Here is a 26,629-nt window from a genome sequence, read left to right on the forward strand (position 1 = left end):
TCTAATCTTTTTATTGCCCATGCAGATCCATATGACGGCAGCACAGATACACAGACAGATGCGCGCACACATCCGCACACGCGTGCACACGCACGCACACACACAAACGCACACACACTCACATCCCCCCCCGCCCACCACCGGTACCCATACAGAGGCAATGACACACACAAACACAATGATTCACACATCCATATGCGGAGACACACGGATGTGCAAACACACTGACTCACACATACACACAAACACACACATAGACACACACCCCATTCCCCCTTTGCACCCCCCTTTCCTATCTCCACCCCTCTGCTGCCAGCCAGTCGACCTGCGGGGAGAAAATTACTAAAACAAATAAACTTCAGAAGTCAAGAAATTTATGAATGGGGGCAGGAACCAGCGGGCCCACCCCCCCGCCCTTCCACCCCGCCATTGGCCGCGAGCAGGGAAGGCCTCTCTGGTGGGAGGGGCAAGGGCCAGAGAACTCCAAGCTGGGGCTGTCAGTCAATGGCAGGAGCAGCCTTCAGGGAAGGCAGGACTCAGCCACGGGCCGACCCCCTGGGAGTCTCTGCTCCTCAGCTCCCCAGCTGCCTTGGGCCTCCTGAGACGGCAGCAGCTGTCCCTCTGTCTGGGAGGCTGGGGGAGATCCCTCTGGGCTGAGGGGGCACCTGGCAGCTGGCTGGAAAACCAAACTCCAGGATCCAGGACAGAGGAGTGGGCTATGCCCCGGAGGAAAGAGAGAAGGCGGTGATCTCTTCCGTCTTGGGCTGGCAGGGGTCAGCTCCTCTCCACCCACATCTCCCCCACCCCAACACTGCTGGGTCTGTGGGTTTAGGAGGGGCCCGGCCCAGTGGGCAAGACTTCATGGATCGAGTCTGAGCCCGGGCATCCTCCCATGCTTCCCGCAGCCTCGCCTGCCCCCGCCGAGCCATGCCCGCCGGCCTTCAGCTCTGCCTGGCGCTCCTGCTGCTGGCCCGGGCGCACGGCTCCCCCGGGGGCGACTACTCGTGGCTCGGCGGTGCCCGCCGTGTCCGCAGTTACCACCACTTGGAGGGCGATGTACGCTGGCGGCGCCTCTACTCTTCCACCCATTTCTTCCTGCACATCGACCCCAGCGGCAAGGTGGAGGGTACCCGCTGGAAAGAGTGCCCCAACAGTGAGTGCCAACTCCCGGGCCGGGGGCCGGGGTGTGCGTGCTGGGGCAGGACGGGAGCTGGGATGCCATCCGGCCGGCGGCCACGTGGGCAGCTTGGAGGCAGAAGCTGATGTCAGGGAGGACGGGAGATTGGAGGATGGGGTCAAGGGAGAGGGGCCGAGGGGTGACAGAGTGGGGATGAGCCTGGGCCGGCAACTGGGCAGAAAGGAGAGGAAAGGATATGCACGGGGACTAGAGTGAGCCAGGGGAGAAGGGGCATTTGGGGACAAATGTGGAGAGGGGAGGGATGCTGCCCATCTGGGTGGTTCACGGGGTGTGTGTGTTTTTGTGTGTGCGTGTGTGTGCGAGCGCACGTGCATGCATGCATGCGTATGTGGATGGGGGGTCGGGAGTTGGGGGACCCCTGGCGAGTGACTGCTAAGCAGTGCGGCTCACTGGAAAGAGCATGGGTTTGGGAGTCAGAGGTCAGGAGTTCTAATCCCAGCTCTGCCACTTGTCAGCTGTGTGAATTTGGCCAAGTCACTTAACTTCCCTGGGCCTCAGCTGTCTCATCTGTAAAATGGGGATTTAGACCGTGAGCCCCATGTGGGGCGACCTGATTACCTTGTATTCCCTCCCAGCACTTAGAACAGTGCTTGGCACATAGTAAGCGCTTAACGAATACCGTCATCATCATCATCATTATTATTATCAGGTTTAGCTGTTGGAACCAAGCTTGGGATGGGGGGAGGATCGTGGACTCCACTCTTGGCCCTGCTGCTGGGTTCAACTCCTCTGACCTTGGTTTCCCCATCGGGCCAGGCGCTGGATCATGGGGAAGGGGTCCCCTCCTCTCCCCACCACTGCCCATTCCTTCCCTTGTCCGGCTCTGCCAGACCCTCGGAATGCGAGAAGCCTTCCAGGGGAAATGGGTGGGGCCGCCTCCCCCCAAATTTTTCCAACCTCCTGTAGCGGGGTGGAAGGGGTCTCTGCCTGAGAGGGGCACCACCCACGGAGCCCCCGGGCCTCCCAGGGGCCGGAGCGAGAGGGGGTGCCGGGGAAGTGGAGGAAGCAAGAAGGGGATGCTGCGGGGGTGGGCAAGAAGAGGTGCCAGAAAGGGGGAGGAGAGGGAAGGGAGCGGAAAGAAGAAGGGATCGAATGGCTGGCAGGCGGGCCACTGGGCAACAGTGTGAGGAAGGGCAGGGAGAGCCCCTTTTTCTCGCTGCTTGGCTGAGGCTGCTAGGGATTCTGTTTCCAAATGGGAAAAGTTGCTTGGAATTTGACCTCGTGCCAGGGGGATCCCCGTCGAATGGGTGCTACAGAGTTCCTCCCTCCGGGGACAGACATCGCTTGTCCAGATGGTCGATTGATGGTCAATAGATTGGTCATCAATGGATCGCCATTCCTCCCCACTCCTCACCTCCCCCCAAGCTGCCCCCTCCCCCTGACAGATTCCCCCCACTGCCTTTCTATTATCACCCCAGCCCTAACAACGGGGGGAAGTTCCAAACCCCTCTGCGACTCCTCGGATCCAGGTCAAGGCCAAAGGTCAGGAAAGGAGGCCAGAGCCCTCCTCGCCGCCCCCCCACCACGCCCCCACGGTGGCCCGAGCCGGAGAACCCCGGGGAGGAGGGTGCCTGGGCCACCCCACACAGCTCGGGGACACCGGGGCCCAAGTCGGGAGCCCAGGACTCCGGGGTAATCACCTCCTTCATCCTTAATGAGAACCCAAATAATAATCTCCGTAATTAACGAGGATAATAACCCTCTGCCCTTCCCCGGCCCCTTTCATCTGGAGATCTCAAAGCACTCATTAGCCCGGGTGAGGACAGAGGACAGGGGGGACCTGCTCACCCGGTGAGTCAGTGAGACCCAGTTCGGCTGGGACCCGGGCCGCTTCCGGGGACCCCGGAACCCGAGGTCGGAACTCTCTTCCTGCTTTCCTCTCCCCAGCCTTGGCTTTTCACCCTTCTGGGCAGGGAGGCGTCCCAGGGCCCCCCCACCTCTGGATCCCCCACCCGGGCACGGAGACCCTTCCAGTTGGGGTGGCAGGTCCTCTGCACCCTGCTCATCTCCCAGTTCCCTGCTCAGATTCAGGCCCCGGGGATTTGTGTGACCCTGCAATCAGGGCCTCCCTCCTTCTGCCTCTGGGCCCGTGTCCCCCCAGGTTGAGCCCCCTGCCCACCCCCCGTGACCTGCCACCCCTCCTAGGTGGCTCGGTCGACGTCACAGCCCGGCAACCCGCACGTCAGCAGAGGGCACTGGGGTCCAGTAGTCACCCGGTGGACCGTGAAGCCTTCCCACCCACAGTCTTGAGTTTGCTGTATCCCTTTAACGCTCCTCCTCCCGCCCAACCCCTTTTGGGATGGGAGGGGGAGAGCCCAGAGGCCGGGGGGCAGGTGGGGGCTGGTGGGCGGCATGGAGAGGAATGGGCCCTGGCCTTGCTGGGCTCAGTTCCCGCTGCTGTGGTGTGAGGAGCAACTTCTTTCAAATGGTCCCAAAGACTGATTCCACCCGTGCTCAGCCCACCCCCTTTTCTCCTCCCTCCTGCCAGTCCAGGTGGGTTCCGTGGCTGAGTAAGCTGGGGGTGGGGGGTGGAGGGGGCCTAAGGGACCGACTTCCCCATCTCCACATGGAGCGCCGGGACGTAACCTCCCCTCTGCCAATCCTGAGCCCACGGACACCCCCCAACCACCTCCTGTGATAAACTGCTTCACTTTCTTCTCTCGCACTCTACTCCCCACCCCTCACCTGCTCCCGTGAAGCCAGGTGAGATGAGTCAGGGTCACCGGGCCTTTAGGAAGCAGTAGCACAGGCGTGCCGGCCGACGGGGCTCCAGGCTGAGGGTTGTGGGTGAGGTGGGGTGAAGGGCTGGGCACAGCCACTCCTGGTCTTGCCCCATGCTCCGATCAACCAGGGCTGCAGCCCCCTGATGCCCGGTGGATGGGTACCACAGAAATGGACAGAGAGGAATGGACAAGCACACTCATGGCAGGTGTTGATCTGGCCTCACCCTCCGTGTGGTTGTGGTTGGTGCCTTTCCTCCTTCTTGCCCTCTTGACCTTCATCCTCCCTTTGAGGGTTGCGAGGGGGTCGGGGGAGGCCGAGCCTATCATTCCTATCTTGTTCTCTCTCCCCACTCCCCATACACTGCACCGATGGGCACCCCGCTTCTCTTGCTGGAGTGGGCAGTCCACAAGAGGCTTCCCCAGTCTCCCGGTTTTCCCACCCACTCCCGGAGGCCTCTCAGGCTGGGCGATGCCCTTCCCGGTGCCTCCCAGAGACCCAGGAAGTGGGGAAGCCTGGGCTGTCGGGAAGGCAATCTGTGCTCCTTCTGTCTCTGCTTTTCCCACCTCTGGATTCGAGTACCTTCTCTCTCCCGCTTGCTCTTCCAGGCACCGGGCAACAGGAGGATGAGTCGGAACAGATGGGCCTGGGAGCTACAGGCTCTGACACCTCTCGCTGGGCCTCACTCACCCCGGCCGCCGGGCTCCGCTGGCCAAAACTTTCCAGCTCTCTGATGGCCTCCCAAGGAAGGAGGCGGCCCTGTGGGTTATTCCTCTGCAGCTGAGCAAGAGCAGAGACAGCCATGGACACTCACCCCTCTGGGGAGGGCTGTATATATTGGGAGATGTGTGTGAATAATAGTAATAATTAATAATTATGGTACTTGTTAAATGCTCACTACATGCCAAGCACTGTTCTAAGCACTGGGGTAGGTACAAGGTCATCAGGTTGGACACAGTCCCTGTCCCACATGAGGCTCACAGTCTTAATCCCCATTTTACAGATGGGGTGACTGAGGCCCGGAGAAGGTAAATGACTTGCCCATGGTCACACAGCAGATATGTCTCCCCTTTTAGACTCCCCCCCTTTTAGACTCCCCTTTTAGACTCCCCTTTTAGACTGTGAGCCCACTGTTGGGTAGGGACTGTCTCTATATGTTGCCAATTTGTACTTCCCAAGCGCTTAGTACAGTGCTCTGCACATAGTAAGCGCTCAATAAATACGATTGATGATGATATGTGGCAGAGCCGGGATTAGAATCCAGGTTCTTCTGATTCCCAAGCCCAAGGTCTATCCACTAAGCCACGCTGCTTCTAACAGTTCCCATGCAATTCCCACGCGGGGTCAGGCAGCCTTGTAGACAGGAAACCAAATCAACCAGCCTGTACTTTTTGACCAACCAGCTCCCTTATTAAAATGGAATTGGTTAAGTGCTTACTATGTGTCAAGCGTTGTTCTAAGCACTGAGGTAGATAGAAGTTAATAATAATAATGATAATAATGGCATTTATTAAGTGCTTACTATGTGCAAAACACTGTTCTAAGCACTGTGGAGGTTACAAGGTAATCAGGGTGTCCCACTGGGGGTTCACAGTCTTAATCCCCATTTTACAGACGAGGTAACTGAGGCACAGAGAAGTGAAGTGACTTGCCCAAAGTCACACAGCTGACAATTGGCGGAGCTGGGATTTCAACCCATGACCTCTGACTCCAAAGCCCGGGCTCTTTCCACTGAGCCACGCTGCTTCTCTAATCAGATGGGACACGGTCCCGGTCCCCCAGAAGATTCACAGTCTAAGCGGGACAACAGCCATCAACTCTCCATTGTACAGATGAGGACATGAAGGCACAGAGACATCAAGTGACTTGCCCAAGGTCACACAGCAGGCCAGTGGCAAAGCTGGGATTAGAACTCAGGTCCTCTGACTCCCGGGACTGGCTTCTCTCCACTAGGTCGCCGGCTTCTCCCTTTCCACGGAGCCTACCCAGGCAGTGCCAGCGCAGCTGCAGGGAGGAGGAGGGGGTGGATTTGTCCTAGTCCTAAATTTCGGGGAGAAGGACTCACAAAAATGCGTCCCGATTGTCTTATCACCCGCTGGCTAGGCACCTCAAAAGGGCATTTCATCTCCCCAAATCTGGGAGACTGTCCCTCCCACCCTCAACCTTCCTGAGAAGTGGCTGTTTGCGTAGTGGAAGAGAAAGTCAGAAGACTTGAGGAGGAGTCTTTTAGACTGTGAGCCCACTGTTAGGTAGGGACCATCTCTATATGTTGCCAACTTGTACTTCCCAAGCGCTTAGTACAGTGCTCTGCACACAGTAAGCGCTCAATAAATACGATTGATTGATTGAGTCCCAGTTCAACTGTTGGCCTCCTGGGTGACCTGAGGCAAGTCGCTTAACCTCCGGTTAGTCAATCAATCAATCGTATTTGTTGGGCACCTTCTGTTCGTTCATTCATTCGATCGTATTTATTGAGCGCTTACTGTGTGCAGAGCACTGTACTAATCAATCAGTCAATCGTATTTATTGAGCGCTTACTGTGCGCAGAGCACCGTATTAAGCGCTTGGGAAGTACAAGTTGGCAACATATAGAGACGGTCCCTCCCCAACAGCGGGCTCACAGTCTAGAAGGGGGAGACAGACAAGAAAACAAAACATATTACCAAAATAAAATAAATAGAATAAATATGTACAAGTAAAATAAATAGAGTAATAAATATGTACAAACATATATACATATATTCATTCAATCGTATTTATTGAGCGCTTACTGTGTGCAGAGCACTGTACTAAGCGCTTGGGAAGTACAAGTTGGCAACATATAGAGATGGTCCCTACCCAACAGTGGGCTCACAGTCTAGAAGGGGGAGACAGACAACAAAACAAAACATATTACCAAACTAAAATAAATAGAATAAATATGTACAAGCAAAATAAATAGAGTAATAAATATGTACAAACATATATACATATATTCATTCAATCGTATTTATTAAGCGCTTACTGTGTGCAGAGCACTGTACTAAGTGCTTGGGAAGTACAAGTTGGCAACATATAGAGACGGTCCCTACCCAACAGCAGGCTCACAGTCTAGAAGGGGGAGACAGAGAACAAAACAAAACATATTACCAAAATAAAATAAATAGAATAAATATGTACAAGTAAAATAAATAGAGTAATAAATATGTACAAACATATATACATATATTCTGTTAGAGAAGCAGTATGGTATAGTGGATAGAGCACAGGCCCGAGAGTCAGAAGGTCACGAGTTCTGATCCTGGCTCTACCGCTGGTCTGCTGGGTGACCTTGGGCAAATTACTTCACCTCTCTGGGCCTCAGTTCCCTCATCTTTAAATTGGGGATTGAGACTGTGAGTCCCATGTGGGACTGTGTCCAACCCGATTTGCTTGTATCCAGCCCAGCTCTTAGTACAGTGCCTGGCACATAGTAAGCTCTTAACAAATACCATTATTATTATTATTATTATTGTTGTTGTTGTTGTTGTTGTTGCAGAGCACTGCATTAAGCACTTTGGAATATTCAACACAATTAATAAACAATGATCCCTGCCCTCAAGGAACTTGTACTCTAGCAAGAGAGACAGACACTGCATTAAATTATAGGCAAGAGGAAGTAATCAAGTATACAAAAGAAGCAGTGTGGCCTAGTGGAAAAAGCATGAGCCTAGCAGTCAGAGGACTTGGGTTCTAATCCTGGCTCTGCCTCATGTCTGCTGTATGACCTTGGGCAAATCACTTAACTTTTCTGTGCCTCAGTTACATCATCTGCAAAATGGGGATTCAAAAACTTGTACTTCCCAAGCGCTTAGTACAGTGCTCTGCACACAGTAAGCGCTCAATAAATACGATTGAATGAATGAATGAAATACCCGTTCTCCCTTCTAGTCAGTCTATGAGCCCCCTGTGGAACGGGGGCTATGTCCAACCTGATTAATTTGTATGTAACCCAGTACTTAGCACAGTGCTTGGCACATAGGAAGCATTTAAAACATATTATTATTCTTCTATATGCACCAAAGCACAACAGGGGATTAGAAGTATTTAGGGGATTTTTTTTTAAATGGTATTTGTTAAGCACTTATTTATGTGCCAGGCACTGTATGAAGTGCTGGGGTAACAATAATAATAATAATTTTGGTATTTGTTAAGCACTTACTATGTGCCAAGCACTGTTCTAAGCGCTGGGGGAGATACGAGGTAATCAGGTTGTCCCACGTGGGGCTCGCAGTCTTAATCCCCATTTTACAGATGAGGTAGATACAAGCTACTCAGATTGGACACAGTCCACGTCCCACACAGGACTCACGGTCCTAATCCCCATTTTACAGACGAGGTAACTGAGGCCCAGAGAAGTGAAGTGACTTGTCCAAGGTCACACAGCAGACACGTGGCGGAGGTGGGACTAGAACCCAGCTCCTTCTGACTCCCAGGACCATGTTCTACCCACTAGGCCACGTTGCTTCTCATGGCGTGGAAGGACCGGAGTAGAAGTTGGGGGAATATAAGGTGGGAAGATTGGAAATTAATCAGGGAAGGCCTCCTGGAGGAGATGCGATTTCAATCAATCAACTGATGGTATTTATTGAGTAGTAGCTGTAGTATTTAAGCATTTACTGGGGGCAGAGCACTGTACTAAGTTCTGGGAGAGAATACAGTCTTTTAGACTGTGAGCCCACTGTTGGGTAGGGACTGTCGCTATATGTTGCCAACTTGTACTTCCCAAGCGCTTAGTACAGTGCTCTGCACACAGTAAGCGCTCAATAAATACGATTGATGATGATGATGAATACAAGGCGAGGAATTAGACAAGATCCCCGTCCTTTCACAAGGATATTGGGAGGATAAACTGAACTGATTAATATCAGCTCCTTGCGGTCTGGGATTGACTCTACTGACTCTGTTGTGTTGTATTCTCCCAAGCGCTTAGTCCAGGACACTGCACACAGCAAGCGCTCGATAAATACCATCGGTTGATAGATTGCTTGAAAGCACTTTGGAAAAACATAAGGCACTAAACAAATCAAGGTATTATTTTTATTAAACCACCCCCCCCGGTCAGCTGACCCCTCTAGACTACTGCGGGTAGGGAATGTGACTACCGGTCAACTCTGTGATATTCTACTCTCCCAAGTGCTTAGTACAGTGTTTTGCCGTGCTCCGTAAATTCAATTGATTGATTGATCCAACTCTGAACAAGACTTGAGATCCAAGAGTCCTTGCTTATGCCTCACCTGATCTCACCTCACCTCAATAAATACGACTGATTGAATGAATGAATAAATAAATACAATTGAATGAATGAATGAATATATAAATACGATTAATGAATGAATGAATATTGAATAAAGCACTTATTACAGTGCTCTACATACAATAAGTACTCCCGACTCCACCACATGACGGCTGTGTGAACTTGGGCAAGTCACGTCACTTCTCTGAGCCTTAGTTCCCTCATCTGTAAAATGGGGATTGATTGTGAGCCCCCCGTGGGGCAACTTGATCTTGTATCCCCCCCCAGCGGTTAGAACAGTGCTCCGCACATAGCGCTTAACAAATGCCATTATTACTATTATTATTATTATTATCATTATTATTATTATTATTATTATTATTTTTCCAGGCTCCCGGAACGAAGCCTTCCGGCTAAATCGCGCATCCACCTTCTGCTAATGATCATTAATAATTGTGGTATTTAGACTGTGAGCCCACTCTTCTAGACTGTGAGCCCGCTGTTGGGTAGGGACCATCTCTATATGTTGCCAACTTGTACTTCCCAAGCGCTTAGTACAGTGCTCTGCACACAGTAAGCGCTCAATAAATATGACTGAATGAATGAATGAATGGTATTTGTTAAGCACTTACTACGTGCCAGGCACTGTATTAAGCGCAGGGGTAGATACGCATTCATCAGGTCAGACGCATTCCCTGTCCTGCGTGAGACTCACGGTCTCAACACCCATTTTACATTGAGGTAACTGAGGTACAGAGAAGCGACTTGCCCACGGTCACACAGCAGGCAAGGAGCGGAGCCGGGATTAGAACCCATGACCTTCTGACTCCCGGGCTCTCTCTGTTAATATGTTTTGTTTTGTTCTCTGTCTCCCCCTTCTAGACTGTGAGCCCACTGTTGGGTAGGGACCGTCTCTAGATGTTGCCAACTTGGACTTCCCAAGAGCTTAGTACAGTGCTCTGCACAAAGTAAGCGCTCAATAAATACGACTGAATAAATGAATGAATGAAAGTACTCAATAAATACAAATGAATGAATGAATGAATTCTCTGTGCCTAAATTCCCTCAGCTGTAAAATGGGGATTAAGACTGTGAGCCCTTCGTGAGACCGGGACTGTGTCCAACCTGATTTGCTTTTATCTACCCCAGCGTTTAGAACAGTGCCTGGCGCCTAGTAAGTGCATAACAAATACCATTGCTATTATTATTATGTTGCCAACTTGTACTTCCCAAGCGCTTAGTCCAGTGCCCTGCACACAGTAAGCGCTCAATAAATACGATTGATTGATTGATTGATCTCCAAGTGAAGAGAGAGAGATGGTCTGAGAGCCTCATGGGGGTTCATGGGGTCAAAAATCAGACTGCAAACTTCTACCCTCCAAGGTTCTGCGAGGCAAAGCAAGCAGCCCAGGCGGTGACAGGATTGTTTGGTCTCCAGGCCCCTGGAGGGCAAACCCCGGAGCAACTGGGTTAACCTTTTGGGTAGAGTCAGAGAGCGGAAGGATGGACTTGAGCTAGGAAGAACCGCTAGGCAGTGGGTTGGGGAGGTAATAATAACAATAATGATGACATTTGTTAAGCACTTGCTACGTGCCAAGTACTGTTCTAAGTGCTGGGGGGATACAAGGTGATCGGGTTGTCCCACATGGGGCGCACAGTCTTAATCCCCATTTTCCAGAGAAGGGAATTGAGGCACAGAGGTTAAGTGACTTGCCCAAAATCACCCAGCTGACAAATCTACAGCCCATCCTGCACCCTCCGCTCCTCTGCCTCTAACCTCCTCACTGTACCTCGTTCTCGCCTGTCCCGCCGTCAACCCCCGGCCCACGTCCTTCCCCTGGCCTGGAATTCATTCATTCATTCATTCAATTGTATTTATTGAGCGCTTACTGTGTGCAGAGCACTGTACTAAGCGCTTGGGAGGTACAATTCGGCAGCAGATAGAGGCAATCCCTGCCCACAGCGGGCTCACAGTCTAGGAGGAGTCACGGTTGTCGACTGATGGAGGCCTGTAATTAACAACAGTAAAAATAATGGTATTTGTTAAGGGTTTAGTCTGGGTCAAGCACTGTACTAAGCACTGGGGTAAATCCAGAACCATCAAGTCAGATGTAGTCTGACCGCACCTGTAAGCCCACTCGGGCTCACAGTATCCTCCACAAATCCACCAAGCTAGCTCTCTTCCTCCCTTCAAAGCCCTACTGAGAGCTCACCTCCTCCAGGAGACCTTCCCGGACTGAGCCCCCTTTTTCCTCTCTTCCTCTCCATCCCCTCCGGCCTACCTCCTTCCCCTCCCCACAGCAGTTGTATGTATATTTGTACAGATTTATTACTCTATTTATTTTACTTGTACATATTTACTAGTCTATTTTGTTAATGATGTGCATCTAGCTTTAATTCTATTTGTTCTGATGATTTTGACACCTGTCTACATGTTTTGTTTTGTTGTCTTGTCTCCCCCTTCTAGATTGTGAGCCCGCTGTTGGGTAGGGACCGTCTCTATACGTTGCCGACTTGTACTTCCCAAGCGCTTAGTACAGTGCTCTGCACACAGTAAGCACTCAATAAATACGATTGAATGAATGAATGAATGAAAGTGGCAGAACAGGGATTAGAACCCATGACCTCTGACTCCCGAGCCCGTGCTCTTTCCTCTGAGCCACGCTGCTTCTCCATGCAGGGGAAGCAACGTGGCCTAGTGGCAAGAGCCTGCCTGGGCCCAGGAGTCAGAAGACCCGGGTTCTAATCCCAGCTCTTCCACTTGCCATCTGTGTGACCTTGGGCAAGTCATTTCGCTTCTCTGTGCCTCAGTTCCCTCACCGGCAAAATGGGGATTCGAAGTCTGTTCTCCCTCCTACTTAAACTGTGACCCCATTTAGATCACCTTGTATCTACTATGTGCTTGGCACGTAGTAAGCACTTAACAAATATTGCAATTGTCGATTAGACTGTGGAATCCTCTCTGGAGGTCTTTCAAAATAAGACAGTTTAGGCCACTCTCCTGGTGGTGGCCTAATGCTCACCCTTGGCCCCAAATCCATGGAGATTGGGAATGAAAGAGATAATAATAATAATGATGATGGTACTTGTTAAGCGCATTCTATGTGCCAAGCACCGTTCTAAGCACTGGGGTAGATACAAGTTAATCGGGTCGGACACAGTCCCTGTCCCGCATGGGGCTCACGTTCTTAATCCCCATTTTACAGATAAGGTGACTGAAGCCCAGAGAAGTGAAGTGACTTGTCCAAGGTCATACAGCAGACCCGTGGCAGAGCCGGGATCAGACCCGGGTCCTTCTGACTCTCAGGCCCCCGATCTATCAACTAAGCCACACTGCTTCTCAAACACTCATGGCCTTCTCCAACCCAAGGGTGAGCACTGGGCTGCCACAAAGAGAGCGGTCTCAGGGTCCCTGCCCCACCACACCTCCCGGACCCGGGCAAATCATCTCCCCAGATGAAAGAGCGAGAGGATCTACCGAGCATGTCCCTGGAACTGCTTTCCCCAAGGAGAGCCCAGCACAGTCTCATCCATTCTCTTCCTACTCCAATGCGCAGGCAGAGAAACTGAGGCCCAGAAAGGTTAAGTGACTTTCCTGAGGACACGTAGCACCTCAGTGCAGAGTCAGTTCCCAGAACCCCCATCTCCTGTGTCACCCCCTACTGCTAACAACAGGTGGAGAGAGCAGGGAGACCCGACCCTATTCGCCTGCCACTTCGGTTCTCTGAAGAAGTCCCTTCTCCAAAGCTGAGCTTTCCCCTCTGGAGAGCAAGATTCCAGGAGAGCTTAAAGCGTACTTTGAGATTGTCTGCCCCGGGGGGCCAGTGAGAACCAGCCCGGGGGCTCAAGCTCATCTCCCCCCACCCCCCAGTGGGGACCTCACCTTCTTGGGTCCCTGGGTTGGCAATGGGAGTCCAGGTCGGGCCGGGCTGGGGAGCTGGCCTAGAAATTGAGTGGGCGTTCCCCGGCTGGTTTTCCCACATGCCTGTCCAATGAGAGCTGTAGACCTGCAGAAGGATCCATCTGCCATTGGGGTTGGGGTGAAGTCAGGGCCATGAGACCCCCAGCTCACCCCGATGCAATGGGTCTGTCACCCTCCTCCTCCCCAGTAACACTCCTCTGTTCCATTACCCTGCTGGTCACAGGGCCCCCCCTTGGGCTCTGGTACAGTCGCCCCTAAACCTCCCTGGCCCCCTGATGGCCCTCCTGAACTCCTCTTCCTCACCCCGCCACCCAACCCACTCACTCCCATCCATCTGCCTCCTGCTGCTGCTCACACTGCCTGCTGTCCGGCCCCAACCCGCAAGTTCCATTCTCTTACCCTCCCAGTCAGAACTACAGCCACCAGCCCACATTCCTCTCTCTCTCTCGCTTTCTCTCTCTCTCTCTCTCTCTCTCTCTCTCTCTCTCTCTCTCTGCCAGATAAGCTTACTCTCACCGAGCTGCATTCCTACTCCTGTCACCTCCCCCTTCCCTCGTCTTATCTCCGTGGACGCAACATCTCCAGCCCCCTTAGCCCTCCACACCACAATCCAAATGTGTCACCCCACTCCCACCCTCTGGTCTGGCTGGCTGGCTGGCTGTTCCTTGGCTCCCACCCACCGGATTTTTCTCCTCCCAGGACCTCATTTCTGCTTCCCAATTTTCAGGCCCGGGTCATCAGCCCCCCTGCCTTCCCCCGCCACATCCTCTTCACCTTCTGCTTCACCAGGCCAAAGGTCAGACTCCTGGAGAAGAGGAGGTGAGGACCTTTCTGGATGCCCCTGATCTCAGGTGAAGGATAGGGATGGAGAGGCAGCTCCGCGGGCAGGGCAGAAGGAGAGTTCTTGACAAGTGGAGACGGGCAAGATCTTCCCCTCCTGGGGTGTCCTGGTACACCAGTGTCTGAATGACATCCCGCTGCAGGAGGCCACGGCCTTCTGGCTGCACGTTTAAGCCTGTCCTTTAGGGCTTATATATGGAGCCGCTCCTGGTTCATACAATCCGTGTGCGTTTATTACTGCAGGCAGCTGCTGAAACCTGTTACATGCATCTGGAGAAGCAGTGTGGCTCAGCGGAAAGAGCCCGGGCTTTGGAGTCAGAGGTCATGGGTTCAAATCCCGCCTCCGCCAACTGTCAGCTGTGTGACTTTGGGCAAGTCACTTAGCTTCTCTGTGCCTCACTTACCTCATCTGTAAAATGGGGATTAAAACTGTGAGCCCCACGTGGGACGATCTCATCACCTTGTAACCTCCCCTGCGCTTAGAACAGTGCTTTGCACATAGTAAGCGCTTAACAAATACCATTATTATTATTATTATGCATCCCCTCTGAGTGGTTCACGGTACTGCCGTTGCTGCAGCAGGCCCATGATCCATCTGGTCCAGAGTCTGGTCTCCCTGGCAACAGGACGATTGGAGGAACTGGGGCCGGTTGTTTCCTGGAAAGCCATCCCCATGGCTTCAGACCATAGAAAAGCAGCATGGCCTAGTGGCAAGAGCACGGGTTTGGGAGTCAGAGATCGTGGGTTCTGATCCCGGCTCCGCTGCTTATCAGCTGTGTGACTTTGGGCAAGTCACTTCACTTCTCTGGGCCTCAGTTACCTCACCTGTAAAATGGGGGTTAAGTCTGTGAGCCCCATGTGGGACAACCTGCTTGCCTTGTATCTACCCTGGTGCTTGGCACATAGTAAGTGCTTAACAAACACCATCATTATTATTATTATTATTATTATCTAGCACCCTGAAATGATCCACTGTGGCTCACTCGCCTGTGAATTGATTTCAACCTCTCTTGAACCTACTGATGCTTTTGGTGGCACAACTCCCCAGGAAAACAAAATCCACCATCTTATATTCCACCGATTAGAGACACATTTCCTTCCATGTGTTTTAAACCCACTACCCTCAAGCTTCAGTGGGTGCCCATTTGTGTGATGGGATTTGATGAACAATTCTAGATTTGTCCTGCCCACCTACTTTATGATGCTTTCAACTTCAATCCTGTCCCCTCCTAGCCTGCATCTTCCCAGACTGAAAAATGAAAAAAATAAATGATGGCATTTGTTAAGTGCTTACTATGTGCAAAGCACTGTTCTAAGCGCTGGGGGGATACAAGGTGATCAGGTTGTCCCACGTGGGGCTCACAGTCTTCATCCCCATTTTACAGATGAGGTAGCTGAGGCTCCGAGAAGTTAAGTGACTCACCCAAGGTCACACAGCAGACATATGGCGGAGCTGGGATTCAGGACCATTACCTCTGACTCCAAAGCCCATGCTCTTTCCACTGAGCCACTGAAGCATTTTTTCCTTGACCAGAAGCATCTCCATCCCCCTGCCCATCTTGGTTGGCCTCTTCTGTCCTTGTTCTGGCTCTGGTCTGTCCTTCCCAAGGGGCACCGGCCAGAACTGCCGGTGGTTTTCCAGGTGAGGGTGGGCTGTGGTTTCATCCAGGGGCCAAACTGTGGCCCTCTGCTTGGCCTTTACCTCTTCCTGGTGATGCCCAGCACCTTGTCGGCCTCTGTCACCCACAGGGCCGATAGTTTGAGCAAGCAGCCAATGACAACTCCAAGATCTCTCGCCCAAGTCACATCTGGTTCCCTCTACATGATGCACATATTCCTTGTGCGTGGTTTATGTGTCCCCTACCCCCTCAGGTGATCATATTTCCTCATGTCATCTGTACACTGCCCACTTGAAGATAGTAATAATGATGGCATTTCTTAAGCACTTACTCTGTGACAAGAACTTTACTAAGCGCTGGAGTAGATACAAGATAATCAGGTTGGACACGGTCCCTGTACCATATGGGGCTCATAGTCAAAGTAGGAGGGATGTATTGAATTGAATACGGATATTGAATCCCCACTTTAAAGAGGAGGAAACTGAGGGTCAGAGAAGTGAAGTGACTTTCCCAAGGTCACACGGCAGGCAAGTGGTAGAGCCGGGATTAGAACCCAGGTCCTCTGACCCCGGGGCCTGTAGTCTGTAAGCCTGTTATGGGCAGGGAATGTATCTGCTAACTCTGTTGTATTGTACTCTCCCAAATGCTTAGTACTGTGCTCTGCATTCACTCATTTATTGAGTGGTTATTATGCGCTTACCATCTGCACATAGTAAGTGCTCAATAAATACCGCTGATTGATTGCTCTTCCCACTAGGCCTCGTTGCTATGAGAGAAGGGGGATAGATTGGGGCAGGGTTTAACTTGAAATTAAAGAAGGGCTGGGACCAGCAGTGAAGTAATTTTGCATTTTGAATTTGTAATGGATTTGAATGTTATTGGCAACGAGTGGCCTTGCCATGATTACAAGGACAGTGATACTTTTAGACTGTGAGCCCACTGTTGGGTAGGGACTGTATATGTTGCCAACTTGTACTTCCCAAGCGCTTAGTACAGTGCTCTGCACACAGTAAGCGCTCAATAAATACGATTGATTGATTGATTGATTGATACCACTGCGTATTCAGTCATAAGACGTTCGTTTGAAAGAATAGCCCATGCTAAGGTTTCAAAGATGCTTCCAAATCTAAACCTTAGATTCTTTGAAAACTTTCATAACCGAAGTGGCCATCCTAGAGGTGCAGGGCTAGGAACTGCCAAGCCCATACCTTGTTTGTTTGTTTACGGGTCAAACTGCTCTAAGCACTGGGGTAGATACAAGCCAATGACCTTGAATGCTCATTGACTACCTTGGCCAGTGTCCTCCTGAAATCTCAGAGCTGTAGGCCTCTGATATCAGCTCCTGGAGTTTTATTTCTGTCCTGATACTCAAATAATGACTGAGGGAGATTGTGGGCTTTCCCTGCTGGAGACCTATAACGCCGAAGATTCTTTCCCTCTATTTGGGGTGATTTTGATGGGGGTCCAGCCTAGAGGCAGGAGGATGGACTGAATGACTTGCCCATAACCCCTCCCTGCCCCTCAGAGCCCAGCGTATGACAGAGGAGAAAGCTGACCCTATCCTTTTGTTCCCGGGAAAGATTTAAAAACTTCAGATTGAATGGAGGCCTTAGAATCAATCAATCAATAATATTTATTGGGCACCTACTGTGTGAAGAGCACTGTACTAAGTGTGTGGGAGATAATCTCCCACACACTTCTAGTTATCTAGTTATCTTCTAGTTATTGCCCTATCTCCCTCCTACCCTTCCTTTCCAAACTCCTAGAACGAGTCATCTACACTCACTGCCTCGAATTCCTCAACTCCAACTCTCTCCTCGACCCCCTCCAATCTGGCTTCCGTCCCCTACACTCCACCAAAACTGCCCTCTCAAAGGTCACCAATGACCTCCTGCTTGCCAAATCCAATGGCTCCTTCTCTATCCTAATCCTTCTCGACCTCTCAGCTGCCTTCAGCACTGTGGAACACCCCCATCTCCTCAACACGCTATACAACCTTGGCTTCACAGACTCCGTCCTCTCCTGGTTCTCCTCTTATCTCTCTGGCCATTCATTCTCAGTCTCCTTTGCAGGCTCCTCCTCCCCCTCCCATCCCCGTTCTGTAGGGGTTCCCCAAGGGTCAGTTCTTGGTCCCCTTCTGTTCTCTCCTTCTCCAGCCCAGCCCACACCCTCTGCTCCTCTGCCACTAACCTCCTCAGTGGACCTTGTTCTCGCCTGTCCCGCCATCGACCCCGGCCCACATCCTCCCCCTGGCCTGGAATGCCCTCCCTCCACACATCTACCAAGCTAGCTCTCTTCCTCCCTTCAAAGCCCTACTGAGAGCTCACCTCCTCCAAGAGGCCTTCCCAGACTGAGCCCCCCGTATCCTCTCCTCCTCCCCATCCCCCCGCCCTACCTCCTTCCCCTACCCACAGCACCTGTATATATGTTTGTACAGATTTATTACTCTAGTTATTTTACTTGTACATATTTACTATTCTATTTATTTTGTTAATGATGTGCATCTAGCTTTATTTCTATTTGTTCTGATGACTTAACACCTATCCACATGTTTTGTTTTGTTGTCTGTCTCCCCCTTCTAGAGCCCATTGTTGGTTAGGGACCGTCTCTATATGTTGCCAACTTGTACTTCCCAAGTGTTTAGTACAGTGCTCTGCACACAGTAAGCGCTCAATAAATGCGATTGAATGAATGAATGAATACTCACTTCCCTGGGGAACTCATTCGCTCCCAAGGCTTCAGCTATCATCTCTACGCTGATGATACCCAAATCTACATCTCCACCCCTGCTCGCTCTCCCTCCTTCCAGGCTCGTATCTCCTCCTGCCTTCGGGACTTCTCCATCTGGATGTCTGCCCGCCACCTAAAACTCAACATATCTAAGACTGAGCTCCTTATCTTCCCTCCCAAACCCTGTCCTCTCCCTGACTTTCCCGTCACTGTAGACGGCACTACCATCCTCCCCATCTCACAAGCCCACAACCTTGGTGTCATCCTCGACTCCGCTCTCTCGTTCACCCTGCACATCCAAGCCGTCACCAAAACCTGCCAGTCTCACCTCCACAACATCGCCAAATCCGCCTTCTCCTCTCCATCCAAACCGCTACCTTGCTGGTTCAATCTCTCATCCTATCCCGACTGGATTACTGCATCAGCCTCCTTTCTGATCTCCCATCTTCCTGTCTCTCCCTGCTTCAGTCTATACTTCACTCTGCTGCCCGGATTATCTCTGTACAGAAACACTCTGGGCATGTCGCTCCCCTCCTCAAAAATCTCCAGGAGTTGCCTGTCAACCTACGAATCAAGCAAAAACTCCTCACTCTCAGCTTCAAGGCTGTCCATCACCTCACCCCCTCCTACCTCTCCTCCCTTCTCTCCTTCTATAGCCCAGCCCTCACCCTCCGCTCCTCTGCCGTTAACCTCCTCATTGGTCCTTGTGAGGCCTAACATTCTCGCCTGTCCCGCCATCGACCCCTGGCCCACGTCCTTCGCCTGGCCTGGAATGCCCTCCCTCCACACAGCCGCCAAACTAGCTCTCTTCCTCCCTTCCAAGCCCTACTGGAAGCTCACCTCCTCCAGGAGGCCTTCCCAGACTGAGCCCCCTTTTTCCTCTCCTCCTCCCCTCCCCATCGCCCCCCCCCCCCCCCGGCCCTACCCCCTTTGTACATATTTATTACTTTATTTATTTTACTTGTACATATTTACTACTCTATTTTATTAATGCTGTGCATATAGCTATAATTCTATTTATTCTGACGGTTTTGACACCTGTCTACATATTTTGTTTTGTTGTCTGTCTCCCCCCTTCTAGACTGTGAGCCCGTTGTTGGGTAGGGACCGTCTCTATATGTTGCCGACTTGTACTCCCCAAGCGCTTAGTACAGTGCTCTGCACACAGTAAGCGTTCAATAAATATGATTGAATGAATGAATGAAATATCTGACCCTGGGAACGGAAGCATGGAAAGTCAGCTCATCCATCCCGCTGCCTCCAAGCAGGTCCGTGCCTAAATCACTCCAAACCAGTGGACTACTTATTCCTTCCCCAGGGAATAAGCTTCTACAGCCTTTCTTGATCCCCTGGGAGATTGTGAAATACAAGGTGGGCACCCATCTGCCCCAGAGGGCTTAGGGATTCACCAGCCTGGAGGCAGGGGGCTGAACCTGCTGTTGCTGGGGTCTTCCCAGGCCTTCTCTGCATCACCGGTTCTGCCTTCTAGGGGCTCTCCTCCCGGATCTCTTCTCCAGGCCTCTCTCCCCGGAGGTCAAGAAACCCCAAGAATCCAATCCTGGCACCCTGGGTTTCGCTGGCAGACGAAGTAGCCGAAAGGACATCGGCTGCTCACTTAACAGTGCATCAGCACCTACGTGCTGCTATTCCTGGGTCAGACCCATGGCACATCCAGCTCCGGATTTCATCTCCATGACAACGGGAAGCAGCAGGGCGTAGTGGATAGAGCACAGGCCCGCGAGTCAGAAGGTCCTGGGTTCTGATCCTGGCTCTGCCACTTGTCTGCTGTGTGACCTTGGGCAAGTCACTTCACTTCTCTGGGCCTCAGTTACCTCATCTGGAAAATGGAGATTGAGACCGTGAGCCCCATGTGGGACAGAGCCTCTGTCCAACCTGATTAGCTTGTATCTTCCTCAGGACTTAGAACAGTGCTTGACAAATAAGAAGCATTTAACAAATATCATTATTATAATAATAATTATTATTATTAATGGGGTGCTTGGAGATGCAATGTGACGGCTGCCTTCCGGACACTCATCTCCAGGGCTAGGCTAACGTCCCAAGCTCTCCCCTCCGCCCTCTAATCCTAACCCTGGTAGGATTAACCTAACTCTGGTAACCCAGAATGGGCTGCTCATCTATGACTTCATCCAAACCCTCCCTGAACCTCCTTATCTCTCATTCCTTAGGCAGGAAATCATCTGGCGTCCCAGTGGGACTTGACATACTGTGTTACCCAAAGTAGGCATTCAATAAACAACTATTGGCAATGATGAGGATGACGATGTGGCACTGAGCCTGAGGGGAAGAGGTGAGACTGGGGCGGTAGAATGCCCCACGCCAAAGCCGCAGCTGAACTGACAAGTTGGCTGAGAAATACAGAACTTTCCAAACATACCCGTAAACGGGGGGAGGGAGGGGAAGGAAGAGAGAGAGAGAGAGTGAGAGATGTTGGACTGGGCTACAGGGAAAACTCCAGGGCCTCTACCTTCTCTGTGTGGGGTAGTTGAGGGATAGTATTGCCTGAAGGCAGGAGAATGGCTGAAATGACCTCACGTGTTCCCCTTAGGCCCTGGTGATCTATGATTCTGTAGAGTTCTCACTGAGCAGGTCAGCAGCAACAGCAGCAGCTGGGAGGAATGGGGAAGAGAGAAATGGGGGAGGGAGTCAGGTTTAGGCTGATGGTGAAGGGGATGAAGTGAGAGGAGGCGTGTTAGAGAAGTGCCGTCAAGTATGCTCTAATTCTCTTCGGTGATGGTGAGAGCAGAGATGATTGACACCCACGGATAATCCAAATCCCCATTCAAATCACTGCTTTCACCCTTTTTGCCCATCAAGCCTTCACCAGCCTGGTTCCCGTCAATCAATCAATCAATCAGTGGTATTTATCGAGCGCTTATTGTGTGTAGAGCACTGTACTAAGTACCTCGGAGTGTACAACAGAGTTGGTAGACACGTTCCCTACCCATGAGGAGCTTCCAGTCTAGAGGGGGAGACAGACATTAAAAGCAATTCCAGATATATACGTAAGTATTCTGGGGCTGAGGGTGGGGTGAACTTGAGAAGCAGCATGGCGGAGTGGATAGAGCATGGGCCTGGGACTCAGGAGGCCATGGGTTCTAATCCTGGCTCCACCACTTGTCTACCGTGTGACCTTGGACAAGTCACTTCACTTCTCCATGCCTCAGTTACCTCATCTGTAAAATGGGGTTTGAGACTGTGAACCCAACGTGCTTGTATCTACCCCAGTGCTTAGAACAGTGCTTGGCACATAGTAAGTGCTTAAGAAATACCATAATTATTAGTATCAGGTGAGATGCAGCACGGCCTAGTGGAAAGAGCATGGGCCTCAGAGTCAGAAGACCTGAACTCTAATCATGGCTCGCCACTTGTCTGCTGTGTGAGCTGAGCAAATCACTCAACTTCTCCGTGCCTCAGTTACCTCGTCCAGAAGATGGGGATTAAGACTGTGAGACCTGTCTACATGCTTTGTTTTATTGTCTGTCTCCCCCTTCTAGACTGTGAGCCTGTTGTTGGGTAGGGACCGTCTCTATAGGTTGCCGACTTGTACGTCCCAAGCGCTTAGTACAGTGCTCTGCACAGAGTAAGTGCTCAATAAATACGATTGAATGAATGAATGACAGGGACTTAGTACATTGAGTGGCACAAAGTAAGCACTTAACAAATACCATAAAAAAAGATCTAAGTGCCTAGGTGACCCAGGAGGTGCTGGGGGAAGGAAGAGTAAATGAGAGCTTAGTTGGGGAAGGCCTTTTGAAGAGGTGATGTTAATAAGGCTTTGGAGGTGGGGAAAGTGGTGGTCTGTCGGATATAACAATAATAATAATGGCATTTATTAAGCGCTTACTATGTGCGAAGGGGGAGGGAACTCTAGGCCAGAGGGAGGACGTGGGCAAGGGTTCGGCAGTGAAATGGACGAGATCGAGGCACAGCGAGTAGATTGGTGTTGGAGGAGCTAAGCGGGTGGGCTGGGTTGTAATAGTAGATCAGCAAGGTAAGGACGGGGAGAACCCATTGTGTGCTTTAAAACCGGTGGTAAGGAGTTTCTATTTGATGCGGAGGTGGATGGGCAACGACTGGAGGTTCTTGAGGAGTGGGGATAAGTGGACTGAATGTTTTGTGGAAAAATGATCAGGGCAGCAGAGTGAAGTCGAGACTGGAGAAAGGGGGAGGCAGGGAGGTCAGCGAGGAGGTTGATGCGGTAATCAAGGCAGGATATAAGTGCTTGGGTGAGCGTAGTAGCAGTTTGGATGGAGGACAGGGTGGATTTTAGCGACTTCGTGAAGGTAGTACTGACAGGATTCGGTGACGTATTAAATAGAAGGGTTGAATGAGAAGTAGTCAAGGTTATGCCACAGTTCCGGGTTTGGGAGATAGGGAGGATAGTGGTATTGCCTTCAGTGATGGGAAAGATGAGGGAAGGACAGGGCTTGGACTGGAGGGTGAGGAGTTCTGTGTGGGACATGTTAAGTTTGAGGGGTGAGCTCCCTGAGGACAGGGCCTGGTCCCTTCTCTAAGGTGGATCCCAAGTGCCTGATACCAGATGGGCGGGAGGGAGGGGGCGTTCAGGGAAGATGCGTTGATGACTGATGGACTCAAAAAGGGTAGAAAAGTGGAGGAAAGGGAGGGAGGAGGCAGAGAACAAAGCAGCAATGATAACCCACGTGCTAGATTGGGAATCCCTACTTCATGGAGTTCCTCGCCCCTCTAAACAGCAGGGTGGGCCACCAATTTCTCTAACTGCCTGTTCAATGCCCTGTGTTGTTTCTCCCCGCTCTCCCCCCCCACCCCACCCCAGGCATCGTTGAGATCCGTTCAGTCCGCGTGGGGGTCGTGGCCATTAAATCGGTACACACAGGCTTCTACTTGGCCATGAACAGGAAAGGGAAACTGTACGGGACGGTATGTATTCTCTCCCCCCCCGCCCCAAAACAAACACTCACACACACCCACCCTTCTCTCCTCTCTGGGTGACCTCGAGGGGGAGGGCCTAGGTTTTGCTCTTCTCAGTTTGGGGAGAGGCAGGCTGGGCAGGTTGAGACCCAGGCCTGACCCCAGGGCCACAGCTGGGAGGGAACTGGAAGGGTGAGGGGGTGAGAGGGCGGCTGGGCCAGGGCACTGCCAGAAAGAAGTTCCCAGTGCCAACGGGTGAGGAAACCGTCAAACAGGAAGCCACTGAAGAGGGGAAGTGCCAGAGCAGCCAGAGCAGCTCGTGGGGGTTGGGGAGGAATGGAGGACCCCAAAGGCCCCCAACCCCACCCTTCTCCTCCAAAGGGCCAAGGCCTCTCACCTTGGTGGCTCCCCAAATCTGAGCCCGGTTTGCATCTACCCCTGGGATTTGGAGAGGGCAGGCAGGATTCAGAGGGACAGTCCCAGGGGTGGGCTAGGCCCGAGACAGTACACCCTCTGCCAGAGGCTCCCACCCATCAGGGATCCCTCCCCATTCCCCCCACCACCACCCCCGGCCCCACTGGTCCAAGTGAGTCCTGAAGCTGAGGGAAGGGAGGATGATGGGGCGGGGGGGTACAGTCTGAACCTTCTCCCGATCCTCTTTCTCACCACCTGTCCTTCTCCCTCCCTCGTCAGAGAGAGTACAACCCCAACTGCAAGTTCAAAGAGCGGATTGAGGAAAACGGCTACAACACCTACGCCTCCCTGCGCTGGCGGCATGAGGGGAGACAGATGTTCCTGGCCCTCAATGGCAAGGGAGCACCCCGCCAGGGGGGCAAGACCCGCCGCCAGCACCTCTCCACCCACTTCCTGCCCATCCTGGTCTCTTGAACCTGGCTCCCCAAAGCCCAGGCTGTATTGGGCTTTTAAAGGTTCTCTCTCTTTCTCACTCCTTCTAACTCTCACTCGGTCACATAGACACACTTACACATCCACTACACAGAGATATATTTTCCTATTTATTATAATAATAATTATTTTTTACAAAAAAGACAGGAGAAAGAGCTCCCTTTCTGCCCCAGGCCTTAGAGAGAACTCTTGGAACGATGACTCGGGCAAGAGGCGGGTTGGGAGGGGAGGTGGTTTAGGGCAAAACGTGCCCGCCTAGGATTTTGAAATGCCCGGGGCATAACCTGCCCAGAAAAGGCAGATGATGGGACGGGCAAGAGGACTGTTTTGCCTCTGTTGACACACATGCTTATTTATTGTCCGGACATGAGAATAAAGGATGGCACTGTGCCTCCCGGGAGTTGGGGGAGTCGCGCACATCTTGTCCAAGAACGGTGGCAGCGCTCGGTCTGGGGAAAGAAGCGGGTAGAGACAGACCTAGATGCTCACTCTGTTTCTGCCAGCCCCTCCCCAGTTACCCAGCCACCCTTAGATCCATCTTCCGGGCTCAGGTGGGCAAAATGAGAGGCAGTTTATCGTCAGTCTCAATTTGGTCCTTTTTCCATTTCGAGCAAATGGATGCTCCCCACTAGATTGTCTGCAACTGAGTGGATGACTCTCACTAGCTACGAGTCCCCCAGGGCTCCATCTCTAAAGCTCCACAGCTGACTTAAGGTCCCTACCCCCACACCCCCCACCCCAACAAGGTCCTGGGGCTGCTTCCTGATCATCTCAACAGAGGGGCCTGAGCTATGGTTCCACTTTTGTGGGCGGTGGGATGCGTTATTCGTACCGAGGCTCCGTTTTCTTTGTGGAATCGGGAGCTGACTGCACCCTCCTCTGCGGAATGGGATTTCGTTCATTTTGGTTAAGTGGGAGAGAGGAGCAGTGGCCTGGGAAGGCAGGCGAGCCAAGAACCGGGTTGCTGAGGAGGTAAACCAGAATCAAGGGAGGAAAGGGAGATGAGCACCATATCTCAGGCTGTTCCTCGGTTCCACGAAAGTTCGAGGGAAATCGTGGGCACAAGCCCCGAGATGGGTCCGCTGTCCACCCGGTGTGGCGGAAAAGCTGGAGTCGGCCAGCCAGGGTGTCCGAGAGGCCGGACTCATCCCTCCAGCCCACTTTGTCCTCCCCCAACAGACTAGGAGTAGGGGGAGGCCAGGAGGGAAAGGATGTCCAGTGGCCTGGGTGCCAGGGAGGACAGCGAATCCCTCAGCATCCCTCCAGGCTTTGGGGAGGCCTGAATCTTGGGTCTTTGAGCAGACAACAGCTCGCCACGTGGCCCTTAACCTTGACCTTTCCACGCCCCCTAAAGGGCCTGGGACCAGAGCCGTGGGCATCTCCTCCGGGCCAGCCCTGGGTTCCCTGGGCCCCGACTCCAGAGGGATCCTGGCTTGTGAGCTATAAGCCCCTCGAATATTTGTCTTCCTGGCAGTACTTCTCCAGAGTAAGAGAGGTAGAGACAGGGGACCAGAGCAGGGTGGAAGAGGGAATTCCAGTGAGCAGGAATGGTCAAAACCACCTCAGTCGAGCCTCGTCCTGGGCTCCTTTCTTCTTAAGGACCTCAGAACACATCCAGAGAGAGCCTTGAGGGATGAGGCTCTCCAAACATTTTTGCCCTCCCTCCTTGGGCTCCACTTTGCTTCAATAGCTGCAAGTTCCTTCTGTCCCCTCTGCACGTAGTGTCTCATTCTGTTCCATGCCCTTCCGCCCCCCCTCACCTCCAGGACCCTATTCCTGACTGGACCTCATTCAGACCCACCTCCTTTCTCACCTTTGGGCTCGGATTCTTCCCGCTCCTAGAACTACGGAGGATTCCCAGCTGCTGGGTTGAGCGGGGAAGCGAGAGCTTTGGCCGCAGCTTAGTCTGTGCCAAGCCCCAAGCAGGCTGGGGGAGAGGGAACCGGAGGAGGCAGGGTGGCACAAGTTCAGTGCCCCGGAGCCACGTGGGATTTACGGTCCCGATGGCAGCATGCCGACTTCTGGGCATCGGCTGCGGCTCTCGCTAGGCGATGCCCCCGCCAATCGCCCGAGCCCACCCAGCAGAAGAACGGGGAGAAACACGGGCCGCCCAGCTCTACCCTGCGCTAGGCCGGCCCAGCCCCTAGATCTGGGACCAGGTTTTAAGCTCCGAGCCCGAGGAAGGAGCGTTCCACGGGCGGCTCGGCCCGGCCCTCCGGGCCCACGGGAAACGGGGCCTCTCGGCGGGCCAGCTCAAGACTCATAAAGCATCTGAGAGTTTGGCTATATAAATGCTTAACGAGTTCTTGGCCCAGAGCGGGGCAGAGCGTTCTCCACTGCTGCTTTGGGCCCCAAGCCTGACACCCTGGCCCCCTCGGAGAACAATGAAACAGAGCTGGGGAGCTTTGGGGGAAGGGGGATGGCTGTGGCTCTTGCTGCTCTTTTCCCTCCCAGGGGCCCCAGCCGGGCAGGGAGAGGCGCTTTCATCATCAGCCCCCCCAACGCCCGACCCGGCAACGGTGGAG

General features: G+C 52.4%; 1 protein-coding gene across 1 annotated transcript; it reads left to right on the forward strand.

Annotated features, from left to right (window-relative positions):
- Nucleotides 1-643: 643 nt before the first annotated feature.
- Nucleotides 644-24,190, forward strand: FGF22 (fibroblast growth factor 22). The gene is made up of 3 exons (XM_038740414.1): nucleotides 644-1,153; nucleotides 23,104-23,207; nucleotides 23,892-24,190. The coding sequence occupies exons 1-3, from the start codon at nucleotides 928-930 to the stop codon at nucleotides 24,084-24,086; spliced, it is 525 nt and encodes a 174-aa protein (XP_038596342.1). The 5' UTR covers nucleotides 644-927; the 3' UTR covers nucleotides 24,087-24,190.
- Nucleotides 24,191-26,629: the final 2,439 nt, after the last annotated feature.

The sequence above is a fragment of the Tachyglossus aculeatus genome, chromosome X1 (assembly GCF_015852505.1).
Source record: "Tachyglossus aculeatus isolate mTacAcu1 chromosome X1, mTacAcu1.pri, whole genome shotgun sequence".
Taxonomy (NCBI): domain Eukaryota; kingdom Metazoa; phylum Chordata; class Mammalia; order Monotremata; family Tachyglossidae; genus Tachyglossus; species Tachyglossus aculeatus.